The sequence below is a fragment of the Carcharhinus amblyrhynchos genome, chromosome 12 (assembly GCF_965287045.1).
Source record: "Carcharhinus amblyrhynchos chromosome 12, sCarAmb.v2.hapA, whole genome shotgun sequence".
In the NCBI taxonomy this organism is placed as follows: domain Eukaryota; kingdom Metazoa; phylum Chordata; class Chondrichthyes; order Carcharhiniformes; family Carcharhinidae; genus Carcharhinus; species Carcharhinus amblyrhynchos.
The window spans coordinates 14989380-15005912 of record NC_137335.1 but is presented as its reverse complement, the minus strand read 5'-3'; the positions used below and the strand labels follow the sequence as shown (position 1 = coordinate 15005912).

Here is a 16533-nt window from a genome sequence, read left to right as displayed (position 1 = left end):
GGCTGAAGAAATTACTCCTCATCTCAATTTTAAAGGAGCGTCCCTTCACTCTGAGGTTGTGCCCTTGAGTTCTAGTCTCTCCCACTAGTAGAGACATCCTCTCCACGTCCACTCTATCGGGGTCTCTCAGTATTCTATATGTTTTGATTAGTCCCTCCTCATCCTTCTAAACTCCATCGAGTACAGACCCAGACTCCTCAACCAATCCTCATATGACAAACCCTTCATCCTGGGATCATTCTTGTGAACCTCCTCTGGACCCCTACAGTCTCAGCAGTGCATCCCTGCTCGTGTATTCTAGCCCTCTAGAAATGAGTGCTAACATTGAATTTGCCTTCCTAACTGCCAACTGAACCTGCATGTTAACCTTAAGAGAGTCCTGGGAGTTTTGTGCCCAATGAACACCTTGCTGAGGATGAAGAACTCACTGCCATCCCAAAACAGGAAAGAGTCATCCTCCCGGGGACTTAGTGCCAGGGCTGGGCATTGGGAAAAAGGGTTGTTCTCCTGATGACAAAGTGGCCCAAAGGTAACAAAGTACCGTCTCCTTTTTTTATTCATTCCTGACACATGGACGTCGCTGGTTGGCCAGTATTTATTGCCCATCCAGAGGACAGTTGAGAGTCAACCACATTGCTGTGGCTCTGGAGTCACGTGTAGGCCAGACTGGGTAAGGACGGCAGATTTCCTTCCCTAAAGGACATTAGTGAACCAGATCAGTTTTTCCGACAATAGTTTCATGGTCATCAGTAGATTCTTAATCCCAGATACCTTTGATTAAGTTCAAATTCTGTCATCTGCCATGGTGGGATTTGAACCCGGATCCCCAGAACATTAGCTGAGTTTCTGGATTAATAATCCGGCAATATTACCTCTAGGCCATTGTTATTATTATGTGTGCCCCGTTGGACTAAGGAGCATAAAGAATCACGAGGTAGGCTTGGTCACTTAAGGCGTGCACTCATTCATAGTCAGATCTCAGATTGCACAACTGGGTCTCACACAGGGAGGAGCTAATTGCCTAGGGGTCACCTGACCTGCACTCTTAAAGGGGCAGTCCGCACTCCAAACCCCCAACATACAGTATATATACATATGTCATGTCTACTGCAAATCAACATGGAGGCATCCTAAATCAATGCATTGACTGGATTATGTCATCATTAGGAGTAAAGATCTAAGTGATGTCTGTATCACTCATTCTGGATTCCATTAATTTATGGTCTGCCCTGCTTCATGTGCCCAAAGATCTCCAGGTTGAGATATTCAGTCACAGAATCACAGAATCCCTACAGTGCAGAAGTAGTTGATATAGCCCATCACGTCTGCACCAATCACAATCCCACCCTGGCCCTATCCTGACGACCTCTGCTAATCCTCCTGACATTAAGGGGCAATTTAGCATGGGCCAATCAACCTATCCAGCACACCGTTCAGACCGTGGGAGGAAACCCACGCAGACACGGGGAGAATGTGCAGACTCGGCGCAGACAGTGAACCAAGGCCGGGAATGAACCTGGGTCACTGGCGCTGTGAGGCAGTGGTGCTAATCACTGTGCCACCCTCAACGCATGAAGACCCATGACAGGAACACACGACACCACCACCCTCCCCACCCCCACCCCCCGCCCGCAACCCTCCCCAGAGCAGCCGTCATCCACAAATTGGGGGACAGTCAAAGGCGATTGCCAGCTGGCTCAGTAACACACTTTTGTTCTTTGTAAGATTTTAAAAATCAATCCATCAATCAGAGTGACGATAGTCCGTGGAGTATAAAATGAGTCACAGAACAGATTGAAAAAAAAGAGGTTGGACATTCTTGTTTTGAGTTGTAATAGAAATCAAAGGATTAATCAGGAGTAAATTGTGTTGTTTACTGAATGCTCTGCCCATTGGACAGCTTATTTACTCAGAAAGTAATTGAACTGTGAAGATCAGAGCCATGGATTGTGTTAAACAAGAAACAAGAGTGATTAGAAACACGATACTGTAACCTGGAACATGTACACAGCAGTCCACACTGCCGAGATTCCAGGTGTGGCGTACTCAAAACTGGCCCACCCATGTTCCTGGGCTGTGATAAAGTGAACAGATACGTGTGAACTGCACTCTCAGTACAGGAGAATTGTTAAACGCACTGGATCCAAAGCTGCACTGGCCCAGATCCCAGCAGACACACCCTCCATCGCAGGCACAGCTTGTACCTGGCAGGTCCGCAGTATCGGGAAATCTGACGTCTCTGCCTAGTTTGTCTTACAGAGGCTCGGACCAACAATCCACCTTCCCCCCCCTCCACTGACAGCTCCCCCAGTCCCCAACAAAAGACCAGCACTGACCCACCCCCCCCCCATTCACCTGCCAACCCAAATCCCAAACCTTTTGAGTCTTTATCTGAGGAAATTGAAAATTTGAAGTTTATTTATTTGTTAATCACAAGTAAGGCTTACATTAACACCGCAATGAAGTTCCTGCAAAAATCCCCTAATCGCCACACGACAGTGCCCAACAGTGCAGAATGAGGCCATTTGGCCCATCGAGTCTACACCGACTGCAATCCCACCCAGGTCCTATCTCCATAACCCCATGCATTTACCTTAGTTAGTCCTCCTGACACGAAGGGACAATTTAGTATGACCTATCCACCTAACCAGCATACCTTTGGCCTTTGCTGTAGAGGAAATTCAGCGAAGGTTTACCAGGCTGAAATTTAAAATGTCACAAGTAGGTTGATATTAACACTGCAATGAAGTTACTGTGAAAAGCCCCTAGTCGCCACACTCCAGTGACTGTTCAGGTATTTTCAGGGGGAATTTGGCATGGCCAATGCACCTAACCAGTGTGGGAGGAAACCAGAGCACCCGGAGGAAACCCACGCAGACATGGGGAGAATGTGCAGACTCCACACAGACAGTGACCCAAGGCGGGAATTGAACCCAGGTCCCTGGCGTTGTGAAGCAGTAGTGCTAACCATTCTGCCACTGGGCTGCCCAGGGGTGGCAGGTCTGTCATAGGAGGAGAGACTAAGTCAGTTAGGATTATATTCACTGGCGTTTAAAAGAGTGAGAGGGGATCTCATGGAAACTTATAAAAATTTGAACAGGGTTAGACAGGGTAGATTCAGAAAGAATGTTCCCAATGGTGGGGGAATCCAGAACTAGGGGTCATAGGTTGAGGAAAGGGGTAAACCTTTTAGAACTGAGGTGAGGAGGGCACCCAGAGGTGAATGTGTGGAATTTGTTGCCACAGAAAGTAATTGAGGTCAAAATGTCGTCTGATTTCAAGAAGAAATTAGATATAGCTCCTGAGGATAACGGAATCAAGGGATCTGGGGGGGAAGGGGGGATCAGGATATTGAATTTGATGATAAGCCGTGATCAAAATGAATGGGGGAGCAGGCTCGAAGGGCCAAATGGCCTCCTCCTGCTTCTAGTTTCTACGTTTCTAATTTGAAGAAGAACGAGGAAGTACTTATCAGTGTTCTGGTTAGTATTTATCTTTCAACCAACATCACCAAGACAGATTATCTGGTCGTAAATTCCATTGTTGTTTGCTGCACAGAAGTGATGGAAGCATAGCTTGGTAGCGGAGTTGTGGTACAGGAGAAAGACATTCTGCCTGTTGTATAAGGGGCGACTTGATCGGAACGTTTAAAAGTCCGAGGAGTATTGTCAGGGTGGAGGGAATGTTTCCTCTTGTGAGAGAATCTAGAAAGTGGGGGGGAGGGAGGGGTCACGGTTTCAAAATATGGGGTCGCCCATTTAACATGGAGACGAGAAGAATTTCTTCCTCTCAGAGGGTAGTGAGTCTCTGGAACTCTCTTCCTCAAAGCAGAGTCTTTGAATATTTTTATGGCAGAGTGAGATAGATTCCTGACTAACGAGGTGTAAGGTTATTGGAGAGGTCGAGGTTACAATTGGATCAGCCATGACCTTACTGGATGGCACAACAGGCGTGACGGGCCGAGTGGCCTACTCTGGCTCCGAATTCACACGTAGGTGTGCCAAATCTTTGCAGGAGCAAATCCTTATGCTCCCAACTTTCCCTCCCATTGTTCAACAACCTTTCCTCCTCTGATAATAATTCTATTTCTCTTTCGAAAGCCTCGGCTGACTCAGCCCCCACCACACTCTCAGACAGTGCATTCCCGATCCTAACCATTCACTGCGCAGTAAGTGTTCTTCCTCGTGATCTCTTTGCTTCTTTTGTTAATCACCTCTGACTCTCAGCCCCCTGCCGAGGGCCACACTTCCTTCCCGTCTGCCTACCCCATGCAGGCCCCTCATGGTTTCGTTATAGAATCGCTCCACGGTCACCCAAGGCCGGAATCGAACCCGAGTTCTTGGGGCTGTGAGACCGTAGTGCTAACCACTGTGCCGTCGTGCCACCCTTAGATGTTTTTGGTTTGACTTGATTTGATTTATTATTGTCACATGTATTAGTATACAGTGAAAAGTATTGTTTCTTGCGCGCGATACAGACAAACCATACCGCTCATAGAGAAGGAAGGGAGAGAGTGCAGAATGTAATGCTACAGTCATAGCTAGGGTGTAGAGAAAGATCAATTTAATGTAAGGTGGGTCCATTCAAAAGTCTGATGGCAGCAGGGAAGAAGCTGTTCTTGAGCCGGTTGGTACGTGATCTCAGACTTTTGTATCTTTTTCCCAATGGAAGAAGGTGGAAGAGAGAATGTCCGGGGTGCGTGGGGTCCTTATTTATGATGGCTGCTTTTCCGAGGCGGCGGGAAGTGTAGACGGGGTAAATGGATAGTTGTGTCCCTCCCCCTCCCGTGAAACCACCCCCTCCCCCTTACATTTGAGCTGACATTTCCCAACAGTGAGATATTTCCCCCCTTCCTTTTCTTCTATTCCTCTATCTGTAAAATCTGGTGATCACCCCCCCCCCACTCCTCCCCCCGTCACTTACCTACTTCTGCTTCTCTGCCCCCTCCCCTCTGCCCATCCTATCTTTTATCTGTGCTCCTCTCATTCCCATTACTCTTATTCCAGTTCCACTTTGCACTTTAGTGCAGCACTGAAGGAGTGCTGAGCTGCCAGTGATGCTGCCTTTTGGATGAAACTTCTCAGGGTGGGGTAAAAGATCCCAAAGCGCAATACTGAGAGAGGGCGGAGAGACCCTCTTGGCTAACACTTATCCCTCAACCAACATCACAGAAACAGACGACCCTGATTGTTATCTGATTGCTGTGTTTGTGGGATCTTGCTGTGCACAAATTGGATCACCACACCTAAAAAGAAAAGCACTGTGTTGGTAGGTAAAGCGCTTTGGGATATGTTGTGGTTATGAAAGGTGCTATATAAATGCAGGTCTTCCTTGGTGGAAGATTTTCTGACCCCCCCCCACCAACCCTGTGTCGTGTAGCAGCAGAGCCCACTGGCCAGTGGTGGGATCTTCCAACCCTGGCCTCGGGTCACTGTCTGTGTGGCATTTGCATGTTCTCCCTGTGTCTGCGTGGGTTTTCTCCAGGTGCTCCGGTTTCCTCCCATACTCCAAAGATGTGTGGATTGGCCATGCTAAATTACCCTTAGTGTCCAAAGATGTGTAGGTTAGGTGGATTGGCCTTGCTAAATTGCCCGTTAGTGTCCAACAATGTGTGGGTTAGGTGGATTGGCCATGCTAAATTGTCCCTTAGTGTCCAAAGATGTGCAGGTTAGGTGGATTAGCCATGCTAAATTGTCCCTTAGTGTCCAAAGATGTGCAGGTTAGGTGGATTAGCCATGCTAAATTGTCCCTTAGTGTCCAAAGATGTGTAGGTTAGGTGGATTAGCCATGCTAAATTGTCCCTTAGTGTCCAAAGATGTGTAGGTTAGGTGGATTGGCCATGCTAAATTGCCCCTTAGTGTCCAAAGGTGTGCGGGTTAGGTGGATTGGCCATGCTAAATTGCCCCTTAGTGTCCAAAGGTGTGCGGGTTAGGTGGATTGGCCATGCTAAATTGTCCCTTATTGTCCAAAGATGTGAGGGTTTGGGGGATTGGCCATGCTAAATTGTCCCTTATTGTCCAAAGATGTGAGGGTTTGGGGGATTGGCCATGCTAAATTGTCCCTTTGTGTTCAACAATGTGTGGGTTAAGTGGATTGGCCATGCTAAGTTGACCCTTAGTGTCCAAAGATGTGCGGGTTAGGTGGATTGGCCATGCTAAATTGACCCTTAGTGTCCAAGGATGTGCAGGTTAGGTGGATTGGCCATGCTAAATTGACCCTTAGTGTCCAAAGATGTGCAGGTTAGGTGGATTGGCCATGCTAAATTGACCCTTAGTGTCCAAAGATGTGCAGGTCAGATGGATTGGCCATGCTAAATTACCCCTTAGTGTCCAAAGATGTGAAGGTTAGGTGGATTGGCCATGCTAAATTACCCCTTAGTGTCCAAAGATGTGTAGGTTAGGTGGACTGGCCATGGGAAATTGTCCCTTATTGTCCAAAGGTGCTTAAGTTTGGTGGATCAGCTACACTAGATTGTCCCTTAGTGTTCAAAGATGTGCGAGTTAGGAGCATTAGACATGGTAAATGCGTGTTACAGGGAAAGGACAGAAGGGAGGTTCTCTTTCAGAGATGTGGCCTCAATGGGCCGAGTGGACTCTTCTTGCACTGTAGGGATTCTATGGGCCTTCAGTGCGCCATTGAAAATCCACCCAAAAATGTGAGTGGGCCAGGGGTGGGGAAAGGGAATGTGGAGGTGGGAACTTGCTTAATGCACTTTCCACTTCTCACCTGTTGCCACAACACCCCATCCGCACCAGGGGTCAATACCTCACACACTGCCTCCTCTTCCAGTGGCTGGGTCTGCCCCTGTGCAGTGCAGGAGGAACAGCCTGCAGAGCACCCGCACAGGCTTCGAAACACAAAGGACATTGGCCAAGAGCGTCAGAACAGTAGGAGCAGGGATGTGAGCAGCCTGTCTCTATCTCTGCTGTAGCCATAGTGTAGCATGTAGGAGATGCAGGAAGAGGAAGCGCACGGTTGTTTAACGTTAATAGAGACCAAAGCCAGTTGAAGAAGTCAAAATCAAGACACATCTTACCACCGTTCACACTGGTGGGATTTTCCTATCCCGCCGCAGTGAACTGAGATTTAGCTAGCTGCCAAATTCTCCGAGCTTGCTGCAGTGGGAGCGTGGCGTGCATGTTGGATAAGATCACACCCACACAGAGTTTTTCTTTACTGAGAGAGTATATTGACATTGGTCAATCTCACTGCTCTCCTCACACCCTCTGGTGTTCCAGCGGTCCCCATTTATACATACCCAAAGTACTTACACAATGTCCTGCTCCTGTATCCTTTTAAACACTTGCACACTGTCGAACACATTTGTTCTGGTAACATTTTCTCCATAGTATAGACCCGCTGCCTAACTATCCGATCAAATCATAAACCTGTTTCCCTGTGTACCAGAATAAAATCTCACATTTCCTTCAGGATCTAAGGATCTCTTCACGACAAATGCACTACGCTTGAAGGGCAGTGATTGTTCTAACATGGGACGCACAGCAGCCAATGTATGCATAGCAAGATCCCACAAACTGCATTGAGATTAATGAGCAGACAGCTTGTTATTGGTGTTGTTGGTTGAGGGAACCTCTCGGCCCTATTTCAGGGTGGCACAGTGACAGTGCTGTCTCACAGTGCCAGGGACCCGGGTTCGATTCCCGGCTTGGGTCACCGTCTGTGCAGAATCTGCACATTCTACCCATGTCTGAGTGGGTTTCCTCTGGGTGCCATGGCTTCCTCCCATTGTCTGAAAGATGTGCTGGTTCGGTGCATTGACCATGCGAAATTCTCCCTCAGTGTTACCCAAACAGGCGCCAGAATGTGGCGACTAGGGGATTTTCACAGTAACTTCACTGCACTGTTAATATAAACCTATCTGTGACATTAATAATAAAAAAACAAATAGTGGCCACCCAAGTGGGCCAACAAGACCTTGCCTTTTATAGCGCAGAGCTCCCTCAGCGCAGCACTAGAAGTTTCAGCTTAGTTACTGGGGTGGGGTTTAAGCCCACCCCTTGGCTTTGAGACAATGACATTCCCCAGCTCCTCCGAGGGAAACTTTCATCTGTAACCTCAGGCTGTTAAAATATTCCCCAAATGAAAACTCCACCCCTTAATAGCGATTTGATGGGTAATTACATCAAGGAGTGTGGAAGGAACGAGAGTAAGTGGAGCTGAGGTACAACCCAGCCATTATCTAACTGAATAGCACAATAGTGGTTAACATTCATGGCGCCAGAGACCTGGGTTCGATTCCCAGCTTGGGTCACTGTCTGTGTGGAGTTTGCACATTCTCCCCGTGCCTGCATGGGTTTCCTCCGGGTGCTCCGGTTTCTTCCCACGTGCGGGTTAGGTGGGTTGGCTGTGCTAAATTGCCCCTCAGTGTCTCGGGATGTGTAGGTTAGGGGGATTAGCAGGTTAAATATTTGGGGTTACCGGGATGGGGCCTGGTTGGGATAGTTCTCGATGCAGACCCGATGGGCCGAATGGCCCCCTTCTGCACTGTAAGGTTTCTGTAAATCGGTCCAAGGGACTGAATGGCCTACGGCTGTACCCATCATGCTATTTTCTTAGAATGGCTGAGATTGATTGAGTCCAACATGAATCCCAGAGAGAACCAGGCATGCGGATTCCTTGCCATCCGGGGGGGATATTAGCTTTGATATCACTGCGCAGTAAGCTGACCTTTGACACAGCTACTGCTATTTACGACCTCGCTCGGGCATAGCTCATAAAATCCTGCCAATGGAGAATTCCGTTCTGCGAGCAGGGGCGGACGAGGTGGTAATATTCCGGCCAGAGAGTTGGGGAAGGGGTAGACTTTACCTCAGGTGTCTCTCTCTCTCTCTCTCACCAGGTGAAACATTTGAGCTTGAAAGAGTTTAAGGGGATGTTATCTCTGGAGAGTCAGTGCAGCAACACTGGCCATTCACTTGAAGGTTAGGCCCTTAGGCCATGGGCTCAGTTGTATTATTTCTGATGTTAAGATGAAGGATAAGAGGTTGAAAGGTCATTGTGCTCATGGCGTTCTGTTTGGTCACGGGCTTCATATCAGTGGCTGCTGTTCCCGTCTCCGGAGTGCTCATGAGTCCGCCTTCTGGAGGATAGGAGGAATGCAGGCAGAGCGATCAGATCGAATCTGAGCGAGAGAGACTCGAGTTCATAACTGTTTGTGACCTCCAGATGTCTCACAGTCTTTGTGGGACTTTCGAAGCATGTTCTAAAGTAGCTAAGACAGCACCCAATTTGCGCACAGCAAACTCCGACAAACAGAAAAATGCGATTGTGACCAAGTTATCTGCTTTTCTGTGATGTTGATTGTGGGATAAATATTGGTCAGTGCACCAGGGAGAGTTCTCCTGCTCCCCGTCCAACTAAATAGTTTACATCCAATTTTTACAGATGCACCATAGAAAGCATCCTTTCTGGTTGTATCACAGCTTGGTATGGGCTCCTGCTCCGTCTAATAAATTACAAAGGGTTGTGAACGTAGCCCAATCCATCAGGCAAACCAGCCTCCCATCCATTGACTCTGTCTACACTTCCCGCTGCCTCATCAAAGCAGGCAGCATAATCAAGGACTCCAGGCACCCAGGACATTCTCTCTTCCACCTTCTTCCATTGGGAAAAAGATACAAAAGTCTGGGGCCACGTACCAACTGACTCAAGAACAGCTTTTTCCCTGCTGCTGTTAGACTTTTGAATGGACTTACCATATATTAAGTTGATCTTTCTCTACACCTTAGCTAGGACTGTAACATTACATTCTGCACTCTCTCCTTTCCTTCTCTATGAATGGTATGCTCTGTCCGTATAGCGCACAAGAAACAATACTTTTCACTATATGTTAATACGTGTGACAATAATAAACCAAAACAAAACATCCACCCAAGAGGTTAGATGGGTTTGAAGGTCACATTTAAAGGTTGGACTCCAAATTCTCCGACCTTGTGGCAGTGGGAGTGTGGCCGGTACGCTCACGCCCCGGGACTCTGACTGGCCGATGCAGACCCTGTAAGCAGGTTGGGCTTTTACCTTTCCTCTCTCCGATTGCCAGGTATCCGGAAGGACCGGCGGGGCGGGAGGATGCTGAAACACAAGCGGAGGAAAGACGAGAAGGATCACGTCATCAAAAGTCCCGGGGTCGCCAACCGGCCAGCCACCAGCAGCCTGTGCCCAGTCCAGAGGAATGCCAAGCAGAGCTCGGTGCTGGCCTTGACATCGGATGAGATTCTCAGCACGCTGCTGGAGGCCGAGCCACCCATGGTTTACTCTGAACACGATCCCAGCAAGCCGTTCACCGAGGCCTCCATGATGACTCTGCTAACAAACCTGGCCGATAAGGAATTGGTACACATGATCATCTGGGCTAAGAAAGTTCCAGGTAGGACCAGAGGGCTTTTGCTATCCTCTTCAATGTCTTTTCTAACTCGCAACAGTAAAGGTCATCGCATGAGCATACGCAGAGATGACATAGAGTCATAGAAGTTTACAGCATGGAAATAGGCCCTTCAATCCCACTTGTCCATACTGCCCTTTTTTTTAACCCCAATTGCCTTCATTTGGCCCATATCCCTCTTTACGCATCTTACCCGTGTAACTGTCTAAATGCTTTTTAAAAGACAAAATTGTACCCACCTCTGCTACTACCTCTGGCATCTTGTTCCAGATACTCTCTGTGTGAAAGAAATTGCCCCTCTGGGCCCTTTTGCATCTCTCTCCTCTCACCTTAAACCTATGCCCTCTAGTTTTAGACTCTCCTACCTTTGGGAAAAGATGTTGACTATCGACCTTATCTATGTCTCTCATTATTTCATAGATCTCGATAAGATCACCCCTCAGCCTCCTACACTCCAGGGAATAAAGTGCCAGCCTATCCAGCCTCTCCTTACAACTCAAACCATCAAGTCCCGGTAGCATCCTAGTAAATCTTTTCTGCATTCTTTCTAGTTTAATAATATCCTTTCCATAATAGGGTGACCAGAATTGTACACAGTATTCCAAGTGTGGCCTTATCAACGTCTTGTACAACTTCAACAAGACATCCCAACACCTGTACTCAATGTTCTGACCAATGAAACCAAGCATACCAAATTCCTTCTTCACCACCCTGTCCACCTGTGACTCCACTTTCAAGGAGCTATGAACATGTGCCCCCACATCTCTTTGTTCTGTACCTCTCCCCAGTGCCCTACCAGTAACTGGGTAACAAGTCTCACAACATCAGGTTAAAGTCCAATAGGTTTATTTGAGATCACAAGCTTTTGGAGCACTGCTACTTCCTCAGTTGAGTCAACCTGAGTCAGACCAAGAGTCAGACTCATCTGATGAAGGAGCAGCGCTCCAAAAGCTTGTAATTCCAAATAGACCTGTTGGACTTTAACCTGGTATTGTGAGACTTCTTACAGTGCCCACCCCAGTCCAACGCCAGCTGAGTAAACTGAGTAAATTCTGCCCTGGTTCGAACTACCAAAATCGCCTCACGTTTATCTAAATGTGACATGTGTCAGAACAAAGGGCAGATGAATGAATATATTCAAATATAACCTTCATTCTGATATATGACCTTGTTCCAAGTTTGCTCAGTGTTCTTTCGTGCCTTGGCTACAAAGACTGAGAGCGATGCAGCTTACATTACCTTGGTTATCTCTGCCAAATGTACAAATCTCAAACTGCTCGAGTCCGTGGAAATCACACATCATTTCTTTGATGTTTAAATATCTTTTTTACTGGATACATGCAAATTATTGCAGATGCTGGAATCTGAAACCAAAAGACAAAGAGAGAAGCTTGACCCCAAGATTAGCTCTACCCCACCTTGACCCCTTTATTTTCATTTTATTTAATGTTTTACTAATCTCTGCCTTTTATTTCTTTATTGTCTTTCTTCATTTTTTTCTCCCCAATTCTTTCCCCCTATTTTATCCCCTTTTATTACCTTTTCTCTCCCTTTGCTTCCTCTTTCCCCCTTTTTCTAAATTTTACCTCTCACCCACCTATTCCCCCTCCCTCCAACATCTTCATCTGTCACAGTTTACCCTCTGATTTCTGTTTGGCCATTCACACCCTTTGTTCTCTCTATGGGCTGCCATTAGCAGCATTTCCCCTGGTTTCTGTGGCTATGACTCATCTTTCATTCCCACACCCTGCAGTACAAATATCTCCCGCTTTCTACACCTTTTAGCTTTGACAAAGGGTCAGCTGGACTGGAAAGATCAGCTCTTTTCGCTCCTTACAGATGCTGCCAGACCTGCTGAGATTTTCCAGCATTTTCTCTTTTGGGATCTTATTTTACTGGCTAGAACACAGTGCCAGCCTCTCTCAACGCAGAATGCAGAGTGTTTGGTTTGAAAGGCGATGAATAAACCATTGTTATAATGGAATGTGTGGCATGTTGTGTCCAATTGTACAAAATTGGGAGATGTGTGAGAGGCATAGAACATGTGCCTCAACAGGATTGTGTGGGTTTGATATCTGACAAAACATTCATGCGCAGTTACAAGAGTAATCTTAAACTACAGGTACAAATCATTGCCACAAACCATTTTCTTTTATTCACTCGTGAAACACGGGCATTGCTGCCTGGCCAGTATTTATTGCCCATCCTGAGTTGAGAAGGTGGTGGTGAGCTGCCTTCCTGAACCGCTGCAGTCCACGTGCTGTGGGTTGACCCACAATGCCGCTAGGGAGGGAATTCCAGGAATTTGACCCAGCGACTATGAAGGAACGGCGATATATTTCCAAGTCAGGATGCTGAGTGGTTTGGAGGGGAACTTGCAGGTGCTGGTGGTCCCATGTTTCTGCTGCCCTTGTCCTTCTAGATGGAAGTGGACGTGGGTTTGGAAGGTGCTGTCTAAGGATCTTTGGTGAATTGCTGCAGTGCACCTTGTAGATAGTACACACTGCTGCTACTGAGCGTTGGTGGTGGAGGGAGTGAATGTTTGTGGATGTGGTGTCAATCAAGCAGGCTGCTTTGTCCTGGATGGTGTCAAGCTTCTTGAGTGTTGTTGGAGCTGCACCCATCCAGGCAAGTGGGGAGTATTCCATCACACTCCTGACTTGTGCCTTGTAGCGGGGTAATATGTGGGATTATGGGGAGAGGGCCTGGATGGATTGCTTTCAGTGCAGACTCGATGGGCCAAATGGCCTCCTTCTACATTGTAGGGATCCTCTTGATTTCTATGATGGATAGGCTTTGGGGAGTCAGGAGGTGAGTTGCTCGCCACAGTATTCCAAGCCTCTGACGTGTCTTGTAGCCACTGTGTTTATATGACTTGTCCAGTTGAGTTTCTGGTCAATGGTAACCCCAAGAATGTGGAGGATTCAGTGATGGTAACACACTGAACGTCAAAGGGTGGTGATTGCTGAGGTTATATGAAAGGAGAGGGGGATTAGACTGGGGGGAGGGGGGATTCACGTAGAAGCAAATGACAGCACAGAGTTGATGGCCTGTTTGACTATATAGGATAACATGTCAGGTACCGTGGCCCTGACTCCAAAGAACCAATATCCCACCTGCGTAGGTATGTGTGTGTGTCAGGAACTGTCGCTGTGGCTCTATAGCTCCAATATCTCACCTGCGTAGGTATGTGTGTGTGTCAGGAACTGTCGCTGTGGCTCTATAGCTCCAATATCTCACCTGCGTAGGCATATGTGTGTGTCAGGAACTGTAATTCTGGCTCCATTGCCCCAATATCCCACCTGTGTAGGTATGTGTGTGTGCCAGATACTGTCACTCTGGCCCCATTGCCCCAATATCCCACCTGCGTAGGTATGTGTGTGTGCCAGATACTGTCACTCTGGCCCCATTGCCCCAATATCCCACCTGCGTAGGTATGTGTGTGTGCCAGATACTGTCACTCTGGCCCCATTTCCCCAATATCCCACCTGCGTAGGTATGTGTGTGTGCCAAATACTGTCACTCTGGCCCCATCACCCCAATATCCCACCTGCGTAGGTATGTGTGTGTGCCAGGTACTGTCGCTGTGGCTCCATAGCTCCAATATCCCACCTGCGTAGGTATGTGTGCGTGCCAGATACTGTCACTCTGGCCCCATTGCCCCAATATCCCACCTGCGTAGGTATGTGTGCGTGCCAGATATTGTCACTCTGGCCCCATTGCCCCAATATCCCACCTGCGTAGGTATGTGTGTGTGCCAGGTACTGTCACTCTGGCCCCATTGCCCCAATATCCCACCTGCGTAGGTATGTGTGTGTGTCAGGAACTGGTAGCAGTGAAGGATTGACAGCCTCTTTCTGTGCTGTGAACTCTGTGCTTGGTTGGTTTTTACAAATTGTTTCTGCCCTCTTGTGATGAAATGCCTGGCTCACGGCGAGACATCTTGGCAGCTATTGTATTTCTGTAGGATTTGTGGAACTATAAGGATAGCGGAAAGATTAAGAAGGGTCTCGGTCATGAAAGGTACCCATTTGCCTGGTGGGCAATGCACTGGAATGTGTTGCCATGACACTCGAATATGTCACGACCAGGGCACGAAACGCATTTGTATTTTATTGTTGAACCTTTTCCCCCAAGAACTATATTAAGCTGATCTTTCTCTACACCCTAGCTGTGGCTGTGACACTACATTCTGCACGCTGTCCTTTCCTTCTCTATGAATGGTATGTTTTGTGTTTACAGTCTGTATACGAAGCAAGTTTTTTACACAGGGGGGTGGTGGGTGCCTGGAACTCATTGCCGGGGGGAGTAGTGGAAACAGATATGGTAGAGACTTTTAAAGGGGGGTCTTGACAAATACATGAATTGGATGGAATTGAAGGATATGGTCCCTGGAAGAGTAGGGGGTTTAGTTCAGGCTTAGAGGGCCGAAGGGCCTGTCCTTGTGCTGCAATTTTCTTTGATCTTTAGCGTGCAAGAAACAACACTTTTCACTGTATACTAATACGTGTGACAATAATAACATGGTAAGCCTTTCTTCTTAGGTTAGCAATCTATTATTTTGTTTATTTAGTAGTGCTGCAAGTAAGCTTACATTAACACTGCACTGAAGTTACTGTGAAAATCCCCTAGTCGCCTGTTTAGGTACACATGAGGGAGAATTTAGCATGGCCAACATGCCTAACCAGCACGTCTTCCAGACCGCGGGACAAAAGCAAAGCACGCGGAGAAAACCCATGCAGACACAGGGAGAATGTGCAGACTTTGTACAGACAGTGACCCAAGACGGGAATTGTACCCTGATCCCGTGAGGCAGCGGTGCTAACCACTGTGCCACCGTGCCTCCCCCATCTGACCTGCTTATGTTGACCCTGCAGTCAGTTCAGAGAGGAAAGGGTCATTTGCACTTCTAGATAGGAATAGGGTAGGACTGGGAATTCAGATAGCAATGGTAAGCTAAGAGATCCAGATTGTTACCTCCAATGATGGAATGTTGAGGAGGACTGCGTCTGAAGCTAGCCACTGTCTTAAACCAGGTTTATATCCAAAGATAGCAATGCAAAGTTACAGACTCACCCAGCTCCTCCCCAACACCCAAAGTGAACTGGTTTATATCATCTTGCAATGATTCCTTCAACCTTTCCCCATGGGGGAACAGCTGTGCTTAATTACCAAATTTAATATGTTCGATTGCAACCCAATTCAATACTAACACTGATGCCTTCTTTATAACTGGTGTAGGGTGGCATGGTGTCAGAGTGGTTAGCACTGTTGCTTCATAGCACCAGGGGCCAGCGTTCGATTCCCGGCTTGAGTCACTATCTGTGCGGAGTCTGCACATTCTCCCCACGTCCGCATGGGTTTCCTCCGGGTGCTCCGGTTTCCTCGCACAGTCCGAAAGATGTGCTGGTTAGATGCATTGGCCATGCTAAATTCTCCCTCGGTATACTCGGAATGTGGGGACTAGGGGATTTTCACAGTAATTTCATTGCAGTGTTAATGTAAGCCTATTGTGGTACTAATAAATAAACTTTGGAAATTTAAACTTTACCATATGCTGTGTGGAGTGTTCTTCATCACATCCTTCCTTGCTCCAATCCATAAACCCTGTGTCCCCCTAGTCCTTAGCCAATCAGCTAATGGGAACAGCTTCTCTGTAATCTTCCTTGACTAAGCCTGTCTTATACACTTCTCTCTGATCTTCCCTCATTCTCCTTTACTCCATGGGGAACAAACCCAGCGTCTCCAACCTGACCTTATAGCTAAATTCCGTCATCCCTAGAATCATTCCAGTAGATCCCTTTTACAACCTTTCATGGACTCTCAAATCCTTCCTAAAATGTGGTAACCAGAATTGGTTGCAATACTCTATGTGACCTAACTACAACTTAGTAAAAGTTCAGTTTTAGCTTCCTGGGTTAGTACTCGATACCTCTATTTGTGAAGCCCAAGACTCCCGGGAAGGCAAAGTTATTGCATTTGTTGATGACAAAATTGCGAAGATTTTGATTTGATTTGATTTATTATTGTCACATGTATTAACATGCAGTGAAAACTATTGTTTCTTGCACTATATACAGACAAAAACATACCGTTCATAGAGAAGGAAAGGAGAGAGTGCAGAATGCAGT

At 47.2% G+C, this 16533-nt stretch overlaps 1 protein-coding gene across 1 annotated transcript in view; it reads left to right on the top strand.

Annotated features, from left to right (window-relative positions):
- esr1 (estrogen receptor 1) overlaps nucleotides 1–16533 on the top strand; it is a 213646-nt gene that overhangs the window by 109799 nt on the left and 87314 nt on the right. The window contains exon 4 of the mRNA XM_080200098.1: nucleotides 10061–10387. Coding sequence (XP_080056224.1) covers nucleotides 10061–10387 — 327 coding nt within the window. The remainder of the gene's footprint in view (nucleotides 1–10060; nucleotides 10388–16533) is intronic.